General features: G+C 30.9%; 1 protein-coding gene across 2 annotated transcripts in view; it reads right to left on the bottom strand.

Annotated features, from left to right (window-relative positions):
- LOC149181333 (xylan glycosyltransferase MUCI21-like) overlaps positions 1-9055 on the bottom strand; it is a 168083-nt gene extending 159028 nt beyond the window's left edge. The window contains exons 1-3 of one of the 2 annotated variants that reach the window (XM_089416576.1): positions 8484-9018; positions 8244-8357; positions 1310-2926 (exon numbers count right to left, since the gene is read on the bottom strand). In XM_089416576.1, the coding sequence (XP_089272702.1) occupies positions 1698-2926; positions 8244-8357; positions 8484-8775 (1635 nt within the window). In that variant the 5' untranslated portion in view covers positions 8776-9018 and the 3' untranslated portion in view covers positions 1310-1697. Of the gene's footprint in view, positions 1-1309; positions 2927-8243; positions 8358-8483 lie in introns of those variants that run through there. The other variant, XM_089416575.1, reaches the window with a different exon arrangement.
- Positions 9056-11220: the final 2165 nt, after the last annotated feature.

An 11220-nucleotide genomic window follows, 5' to 3' on the forward strand; every position in this document is an offset into this window, starting at 1 on the left:
AACTAATTTCATTTCTCACATCTTATTATTTTAAAGTTATTATTTATCAAAATTATATTTTTTTAATAACAAATTATAACTTAAATAAAAAAAATCATGATAATCCATTGACCTCAAAATAAAGTGATTCTCACGGTTAATAGATCTATTATGATCTGTCCAGTCTCAGAAATATTGTATGTTAAGACTTCTTTCATATCTTAAATGCGTTAAAATATCTTAAAAGATCCATCAAATTTAAAAGGTAAACATCATAATAATGGTCAAATATTTTATGTTAAGACTTCTCTCTTATCTTAAATGTGTAAAAGTATCATAAGGCCCATCAAATTTAAAGGTAAACACTATAATAATTTCTAAGTGTACGAATGTTAAATGTAAACATCATAATAATAATAATGATTAAGCATAAGATGGTTAAATATTTTATGTTAAAATTTCTCTCTTATTTTAAATGTGTAAAAATATCAGGAAAGATCCATCAAATTTAAAACGTAAACATAATAATAATAATAGTCTAAGAGGTATCACCTCGTAATCATAATCATTAAAGGCAGATCGATTTCCACTTTGATGACTTTATGAACCCTAAACTGAATAAGCCTCGTAATTTTTAAACTGAATAATGCTTTGTACTATCTGTTATATTATTACAAATGTTTAAAAAATAAATATTAAATTTGTTTTGAGAGTGTAAAATTGTTAGTATATTTTTAAATATATAAAGAAATTTAATATTTTAAATTTATAATCAAATTCAAGTTTTTGTGATTTATATTTTGATATAAAAATAATTTTGGAAAAAATCACATAGTAGATTTAGGTCAATGTGTTTCGAACTAATCATTGTGGAACCAACCAGTGTGGTTCATCATCAGGACAAGATGAAAAATACCCTGTTATCTAGCCATTTTCCCCCTCCCCGTTTAGCTTTCCACTAGATCTGATTTTTCATCTTGCCTTGATGATGAACCACATTGGTTGGTTCGAAAAAATTGATCTAAATCTACCATATAATTTCTTTCGAAATTATTTTCAAATTTTAAAATATTTTAAAAATAATTAAAATACACATCATAAAACTTATAAAAAAACATTTTTATAAAAATTAAAAAAAAAAGGGTGCACCACAACACTCACCACTACTACATGTTATAATATAATATAATAAAATAAAATAAATTAAATTACACTACACCACTCACCCTTCTTCCTTCTTGGGCTTGTCATTTAGACTCTTACTGAGCAGTGTTGATAACTGTTTATTAGAGACAAATCTTTGCACAACATTAACCCAAAAAAATCAATATAATTTTTTCGGAAGCCAAACTTTGAACGACATTTCTCTTTATTTGTGGAATAAAAACTGTTTCACGACATTCCGGAAAAACCACTTTGCTATGATTTCTCAAAATCCAATTGTTAACTAACTTGAACAATTGAATTCAATGAATGTCCGAAATGCCAGCCTGTAAAAATATAAAATATAAACAGTAAAATGCGAAGAACATCCCTAGCCTCTGGTCTGTTATTAAACCGCGAGTTGGATGAATAAATGCTCCTACACACTCTCTCACGCGGGAGATACATATTGCAGAGAACAACCCTCTGTGTGGGGTAGATACTCAGCCGATTATAAGGCCCAATATCTACAACTCTGGTTCTGGATACAAATTTACATGAATGCAAATTCCCCATTACGATTTTCTGGATTCTCTCACGCCCCCATTCGCATTAGTTTTGGAGTGAAGCAGATCCAATGCTTTGATCAACATCCGCTTGAAGCGAGGCAAATGCAATTTCACATTCTGGTTGTCCATGTACACCTCCTTCGTCGCATTCCACCCTATACGATTCACAGACTGTGGATCCCTCAGATACGGATGATCCTTGGGATACTTATCATACAGAGAGCTTTCCTGCGGCAGGATTTGGTACTCAAGGTATTCGACTGTATCCATCTTCGTGGCCGGCCCTCTGAAGAAAGTCCGAGAAGCCCACTCTATTCCCAGAGGGACAACCTGCACAAAAACGCCCCCCGGTGGAAGAAACAGAAAATGTGTCAATGCCGCGCCATGGATTCCCATGAAAACATCGCAGGAATTGATAATTTTATACATGTCTTTCAATTGGGTGTTCACATCTGGCGACAGAATCATGACCCTGAAACCCAATTTCTCTGCTACCTTAACGATTTCTCTCTGGTTCAAGAAAACTCTGGATCCCTTGCGGGCAATTAGGACAAGTTTAGGCCTCAGCGATTTGAGTAATGAATGTTGAAAGATCGATTTCTTATTGTTATCTTGGAAAGCCTTGCGGAGCATATTCTGGAAATCTGTAATTGTGTATTTATTTGGACTGAGCGCGGGATCGACCCACAGATCCCCATGAAAACGCAGGCCTACAATGGCCTCTGGAAAGCAATGGGTTGCAGGATTTATCTCTTCTCTGAAATCCAGGATTTCGTAGGACGAGAGCTGCCTTATGATGTCCCCGAACTTTGCAGTCCACCAGGGCTTGTGATTTGGTATAACGAAGACCACCTGGCCTTTGAGATGGTAGGAGGTTATGAAAAGGGGGACTATTACATCTGTGAAGTCGTGGAAGAGGTTGCCTGTGTAGCCCCCTGTGGAGAACACCAGCGCTGGAACGGAATGGGTCACTTGGCACTGTGGGGCGTGTGCGGGATCTGTTCTTTCCAGCGATAGCTCGTCCACTGAGGACATTGTGTGATTCTCCCATTTGCGCGTGTAGGGTTTGATTCTGAATTTCCCTTCCTGCTGCTGTTGCGATGCAGGGGGTTGGGAGACTAGGAAAAGGGTTGAAGAGGCAGGGTGAGTCCTGATATCGCCTTTCATGATGCATACATCTGTTCTGTATGAGGATCTGTCGCAAATTATCGTGCTTTCCCTAGGTTGGCTTTCATCTGCAATTGACCGGCACAATCCGATTTGGTCAGAACTGTCGCAGTTCAGTGTCCATAGTTATCAATTAACAAGCAACAAATATGTTATTTATCAAGTTAATGTGTGCAACCGGCTAAACTGCATTTTTGAAAAATTTCGCAAGGGATTTGAAAAAGGATTATTTACCATGGTTGAATGTTCAGAAAGTGAATATCGATTACAACTCCATTACAAAAGAAAAGAACCCACTGATTCAATTACAAATCCATTACGAAACGAATGAACCATTTAAGATTAAAGTGTAAAAATGTCATTTTTAAAGGGAGTAGTTTAGAAGGCGAAGGCCGAGGAAAATTATGAATTTTAACAACTTTTACTTAAATTTACAAAAAATCATGTCAGATTTTTTCCAAATATAACAGAAATTTTCATAACTTTCACAGCATAAAAGCATAATGGTTAGACTACGGGCCCTTTTAAAAAAAATCAGCTACACTGATGCAATTAAAGATACAAGATTTGGGATTAATATCTTTACAATAAAAAAAAAATTATGTTTATAATGAATATGAATTATAAAATAATAGAAATGAATATGATTTATAAGATAATAGAATTAAATAGAAACGTGAAAAATTATTTTCAATTGAATATGAATTATAAAATAATAGAAATGAATATGTATTATAAAATAATAGAATTAAATAGAAAGGTGAAGGATTATTTTCTATAATTTTTGGATTTAAAATTTTTATCGATTTATTTAACAAAAAAATTAATTATAAATAAAAATATTTATTGATGATGATGATGGTGGTGGTTACCGTCCATTGAGACCAAATTGGTCTATCGGACTTATATTTTTCTTTCTTAGTTTCTAATTGTCTGGCTCCTTGTCTTTCTTGGGGAGATTGGTGCTGTAGCTTTCTTTTTTGCTCTATGGTCTTCCAACTTTCTTTATCTTGCAGCTCCTTCATCTCTTCTGATTCTTGGGACATTGGTGTCTTAGCTTCGCGATCTATTGTGTTCGTCCTTTTGAAGATAGTTGGAGAAGAAGTTTGGTCTAGGAGTCTAGGAGAAGTTTGGTCTAGGAGATCTGCTTTGCTGTTAAATGGAGATTTATTTTGTGGGGTATTCGAACCCTCGTAACTTGAGGGATTGTTGAGTTCACTCTTTTGTTGTTGGGTGGGGCTTTCCCCTGCTTGTCTTGAGAGTTGTTTCTTTCTTGCCCGATTTCTTGTGATTCAGAGTTTTCTCGAGAGTATTCTTTTTTGATGACAGTGTAGTGTTCCTTTTGTGCTCCTTCCCACCTTGTAGATCTCTGGTGATTTTTTCTAGCAGAATTTTTCTGGAAGGCTTTTGGGTAATTTTTGGCTAGGTGGCTTGTTTCAAAGCTAGCATAATTTTTCTGGGAGGTTTTTCGGTAATTTTTGGCTAGTGGCTTGTACATCTGAATGGGACACTTTCATAATCGAGTTTCTGGTTCCACACATACTCTTTACTTGTTAGGTGTATTTCAGCTGGGAATCCAACTCTAAAGTCTATTTCCACACAGATGCATGCATAGGTGGTTCTGGCATATTCCTCTGTTTCTGGGCACCTGCAGTAAAATTTCCCAAATGCATTTCCAATGGCTTTTAGCTAAGAGAAATTCCAGAGATGCAAGGGTAGGTTTGGCAATCTCACCCAAACTGGTGCTGAGGTTATCACTCTTGTTGAGGGATCGAATGATGGGTTCCATGGCCTCATGAATAGGCCTGATTTTTCTCAAAACCAAGGGCCGGAATCTAGAATACATTGTCTGCTTTCAGGATTTTCAAACTCTACTATAAAAAAACCCCTAGCACAGGGGTAGATATTAATTGCATGAGGAATTAGAGGCTTCGATACCTCTGAGATCCAACTGTGGAGAGCTGTCAACCGCGGCCAAAAACCATTGAATCGTCAGATTAGGGCACTTTCAAAGAACTTCAAAGCCTCATCGAGTGAGGCTTGGACCACCTAGACAATGGGAGCTGGGGCTTCACTGACAATATGGGCATGAGCTTGCCCGGAACTGAGCCAGTAGCTATTTTCGCGAAGCTGGGAGCCATCTAGAGAATGCTCTCCTGCTGACTATAGAAGATTGCCGAAGAGAAGCTATAGAATCGACAGATCTACAACTTGGAGAGCCGTAGATCTGGAGAGCCGCTCTATTATTAACCATTACGTAATATTACTAAATTTATAATGAAAATAAATGTTACTTTTGTATCAATATCTCAAAAATGAATGTTAATTAAAATCAGAGAAAAATAAATGTCAATAATAAATAATAATAATAAAATTCTCAACAATCATTATTTTTTTAAATATAGAGCAATTTAAAAAAAAAAAAAAAAAATTGTGTAGAGAAAAGTAAATGTCAATAACAAACTATGTATATTCATATTTAACAACCTTTATAACTAACAATTTATTACTCTAATATTTATAACCTTTTTAACTAACTATTAATTTAAATTAATTTATTTTATAATTTATTTATTTATAATTATTAATTTAAATTAATGTATTTATTTATTAGTTTATAAATTTGTCTCTTTAACTTTTATTTTAACAAGAATATAACTACGGTTTAATAATCAATTGATTTTTCTTAATTAAATTAAGGTCATGCCCCTGATCCAGTGGTAACTGATGGTTTCCTCCAGTGGTAACTGATGGTTTCCTGGTCAAAGGTAGCCATTAGAAATATAACTATTGGATGTTCTGCTCTGATTATTTAATATGCAAACTAGATTTGATTCTTAAACTTATCCTGAGGATGAACCACACTGGTTGGTTCGAAATGCGTCGACAAATGCTCTATCATGTGATTTACGCCAAAATACTTGTCTCATAAAAAATAATAAATCATTATATATAAATAATAAATCATTATTTTTTAAAATATAGACTAATTTTCAATAAATATTCCAAATAAAACAACTAAATAAAAGGTAAAACAAAAATTACTTTCAACCAAAAAAGATTTCTTTAAAAAACAAAAAAACAAAAAAAAACTACTTTCAACCATTATTCAATTTTTAGTAAAAATAAAGATTAACATAGTAAAAAATATGTGATTGTAATTTTTTCCCAAAATCATAATTAAAATTAAAACTAAAAGTTGTTTTTCAATCAATATCTTAAAAAGTTATCTCAATCACAATAAAATACTACTTTCATTGAGCATCATATTTATATTGGACCATTATTCAATTTTTAGTAAAAATAAAGGTTAGTTTTTTAACATAGTAAAAAAATGTGATTGTAAAAGCATTTTCCAAAACCATAATTAAAATTAAAATAATTTTTTTTTTTTCAATCAATATCTTAAAAATGTATCTCAATAACAATAAAATATTACTTTCATTAAACATCATGTTTATATTAAAATCAAATATTAATGTCTAAAATTAAAAAAAGAAATATTAATATTAATATTAATACTAAAATAAAATGATGATTAAAAATATAAGAACCTCTTTTAATATTCATTAAATTTAATTGAAAATAAAAACCACTTTCATATCCATTCTTGAAAAAAAAACTCCAATACATTAGAAAACAAAACAATAAAAATAAAAAGAAACAATAAACAAAATAAAATTACTTTAGATCAATTTCATAAATATGAATACAATTATAAAACAAAAAAATGAAAAATTCATTTTTAATAAATCACACTCGTTGGTTCGAAATGCGTCCACAAATGTATTATCATAAACTTGATATAAGTCACAGAAGCCTCAATTCAACAAATACTAAATTGACAACTACTTTTAAACTAACCTCTAACCAAAAAGAAATTGAAATTAAAATAAAAAATAAAAAAATTCACAATTTTAAAAACCAGTTTTAATCACAATTGAATTTACACTAAAGCAAAATTCACTTTTATATTAATGTGTAACAAAAGCTAAATTTTACAATTAAACAAAGTTCACAAAAGCTAAAAATGAAATACACATTTTGATATTAATAATTTATAAATAATATTTAAAAAACAAATATAAATTATAAAATAAATATTAATTAAATAAAAAATAAAATAATTATTTAAATAATCATTAAATTTATTATAATACAAAATACACTTTAATATTAATACTTTATTCTTAGATATCTTTAAATATCTTTAAATACCTTAACAGTAAATAAAAATACCATTAAAAAAATACAAAGCATAATTACTCAAATATAAATATCATTAAACCAAAATTAAAAAATTAAATAACATAAAACTATTTTATATATCATTTAATCTACATTAAAACCAAAACCAAACACATCCATAAAAACCAAAATCGAACACATTATTTTAAAAAGGAAAAACTCCAACCATAAGAAAGAAACTATTTATTAAGTACTTAAATCCAACAATGATCCAATTATAATATTAATGGTTTTTTGGGGACCATTCCTCAAGAAAAACTAACATACAATGGATTAAAGAACAAACAAAACAGTAATTAACAAATGGAAAACCACTCTCACCGGTCCACTTATAATATTAATGGTTTTTTGGGACCATTCCTCAAGGGAAGCGAATCTTAACTAACATACAACCGATTAAAGAACAAACAAAACAATAATTAACAAATGGAAAACCACTTTCACCTAACATTGAAATGTGACCTACATTCAATACACAACAACTTTGCCAACCTAAAGTACATTACAAAACAATAAATAACAAATAGAAAACCACTCTCAATTAACATTGAAATGTGATATACATTCAATACAAAACAGCTTTTACAAAACAATAAATAACAAATAGAAAACCACTCTCACTTAACCTTGAAATAGAAAACCACTCTCAAGTAACATTGAAATGTGATATACATTCAATACAAACCAGCTTTGCCAACGTGAACAAGAAAAACGCATCAATACTCTGAAAATGAAACACTCTGTCAACACAACACTTTGGCAATGGCACACAGAGAAGTTAAACAAATGCTAATCAATTCATAGTATTCATGATATTTATGGTAAGTTTATTTTCTTGAATGATTGAGTTTAGAGGTTTATTTTAAAGTCTAATATGATGTGTAAGGTTGACAGTTTGTCAATAAAGTTGAAATTTTTTTCTCTGTTCGTTATCAAAATTGAAATTTTTTTTCATCATCAAAATTGAAATTTGCAAATGAAAAAATTGAATCTTTCTCTTCTTGGATCCGTATTTAAGATAAATCTATTCTGATTTTAAGTTTTGGGACCTTGGAAATCGATGGAAAGAATATTGATATAAATAAGGCAATGGAAGGGATATTGATATAAAAATGGCAATGAGATCATAAAACTCACTTTTCCTGAAATCTATTGCTGCTGTCGAGTTATAACGCTCTCCCTTTTCTGTGGGCAAGGCCACAAGGTTTTCTTCTGCCTCCCCGAGCATCGATCTCATCCAATCATCATTCACTGCACCAATACAATGAACCCAAAGTCACAACCATGAGAAAATTCTACGAATCCATGAAATATTTCACATACAGAGACCCTGCTCAGGCCAATGACACAGCAAAATTACAAGCCGAGACCACCTACAAGTTGCAGCTGTGGGCAGCATTATTCTCAGGAGGCTCATAAAACAGCCGGACTGCAGACCCACAAACATAGCCACCAGGACAATTATCGTAATCAGATGAAGGCCTCTCCATTTCTTCTCCGAATGCAGAGAGGCTGCAGCCAGTACTGCTCTTACTGGAAACGCCATGATGATCAGAAGCCACTCTAACCTGCTAATTTTCCTGGACATTGCGATCAACCAAGCAATAAGCTTTGAAGAATTCTTACAGGACTCGACCCAACTTCTCTTACACCCACTAATTCTCCCCATTAATTCCTTCAACCCACCCCCTGCATTTCAAGAACCCCTGCTGTAACCAGCAGTTACTGTTTCTGATGCTTATAACACATTATTTCGAATTCCTGTTCTGAAAATCGACACCTCACCTCAACGGTGTCCCCAGCACAAAGGACAGCTTCATCAATGGAAGAAATGGCATTGGGTAACAATCTTATCAGATAATTTCACCTGCATGACATTCGAGCTCATGGGGAAACTTCAAACTCAAGAATGGTGGTTTCATGGTCGAAACATTACCAAACCTGCCAACCATAAACATAATAAAATCATAACACAGAGGACTACAAAGAAACCGTTGTGGAAAATCTACGCATCCCCACCTAATCATGAGCAGAATCTGTCACTCTTGCGTGCATAGAATGATAAATCTGAGGAGTCGTAGGTGGGAGATTATGACATCCGGTCAGATACAGAATTGACAACAAAACCATATTATGCAGACTGAAATTCATAAGGCAAATCATGCACATTGAGAATTCTGATTCTGCTAGTAAGTCATACATTTGTTTTACAAATTAAACCATGAATTATCATTCATACATACAATTATGCGTACATTTTCTTTACAAATTAAGCAATGAATGTATGTGACTCCAGCCTTTTTTACTTGAACTACACTCTCATAATGCAGACTTCGAATTGAATGAATGTGATCCTCTTGACTCAATATTTTATATACTCAGGTCCAGAATAGAAGCTTCTCTTCCATATTAAAATTCCCAGCATGTGTGAAAACAATTCCCATTTCATAGCACACTTTAATATAGGCATTCACAAGGGTGCAAATCATGCATTTTCCACACGCTCTTACTCTCTTCTTTGTTTGCTCTCCCATTTGATAGTTGGTCAGCTGTCACTGAACATCTTCCTTGCATTGATGTCAATCTACAACTTTATACTCTTCAATTTTGGTTTGTGATAAACTCAGAGATTATTGCATCAATAAAATAAAGGGAATGGTAAGAGAAGAATTTAAAAGTCTAGGTTGTGGTCTTTTTCATTTAATAAAAGCGCTATGATATAATTTATCTTATTTACATTATATATTTAAATACATAAATAAATTTATGGTTAGATTTTAGCTTTTTTTTATAAAGAGTTGATATAAGTTTTGGTGAGATTATAAGTTTTGTTATCTGAGTTATATATTTAAAAGTATAAATAGATTTATTGTTTCAGAAAATTTTTGAAATATTCAAATTGTATAGATTCAATAATATAATTTTAATAAATATTAAATAAAATTGATAGGAAAATATCAAAGGATTTGGTTGTTAAAAAGTCTAAATCGCCAAATTCCATTGAAAAAGGCTAAAATTTGGAATGTTTAGATTATCAATTTTAAATTTCAACAAATGTGTTCACAATTTCAACAAATTTGGTTATTAGACCTTAATAAAATTAAGTAAATTATTTGGTTTTGGTTATTAGAACTTAACAAAATTAAGTAAATTATTTGGTTTTCTTTATAATTTTATTGTTGTGCTCAAAAACATATTTAAGAGAAACATTCCTAAATCATTATAATTTTGATGAATTATAAAATGTTAGTGTTTTAACATATATATTGGAATTGTGACTTAATATGGGTAGACAAGACATTCTAAGAAAATGTTTTTAGTCTTAATTGTGAATTGTTAATGCATATGTAAAATAGGGTAGGAAATAGGGAACAACCATGTTTAACCCCATTATTACAATTAATTACTTTTTACCAACTCTTAATGTTCTTAAACTTGGCATTAACATTCTCATACAACCTTATCACAAGAACTCTCAACTTGAAATGAATTTTTCTCTCTTCTAATGTATTGTAAAGGTTAGTCTCAGAAGCTGTGTCAAAAGTTGTTATAAAGTCAACAAAACAACAAAAGAGATTGATTTACTATTGTGATACTCCTATGTCATGATCATAAGCATTGTAACATAATCCTTAGTTGAATGATAATTTCTCAATCTGGCTTAACCTTTAGCTTTATTTTCATGGTTTTCTAGCTATAATTTAGTCTTCTTTTCCCAAATAATTCCACATAACTTAACTGAAAAAGCATAATCATATTAATCCTATAACTAGAGTAATTGCTTTACCTATTCCAAAGGTCTATAGACTTTTAAAAACAAGTATATAATGTTTTTAATTTTAATAATTTGTAATAAATTAGTATATATTATTTTTTAATGTTTAATTTTTTTTTGGTTGAAGTTCATCTTAAGTCCAAATTTATTAGATGTATAAAAGATTAAAAATAAATGGAAATGAATTTATTAATTAATGCTTAAAAAATAAGGGATAAACAAATTTATGTTGACCATTTATATTATATTATTATTATTATAGTTTGATTTTTTTAATTATGATGGATTTTATTGACCTTTTATATTAATAATTTCATTTTCTTTTATTTTAATTTATTA

Source organism: Pinus tabuliformis, chromosome 3_2 (genome assembly GCF_031772625.1).
Source record: "Pinus tabuliformis cultivar Carrire ecotype Pingquan chromosome 3_2, CPIR1, whole genome shotgun sequence".
Lineage (NCBI taxonomy): Eukaryota > Viridiplantae > Streptophyta > Pinopsida > Pinales > Pinaceae > Pinus > Pinus tabuliformis.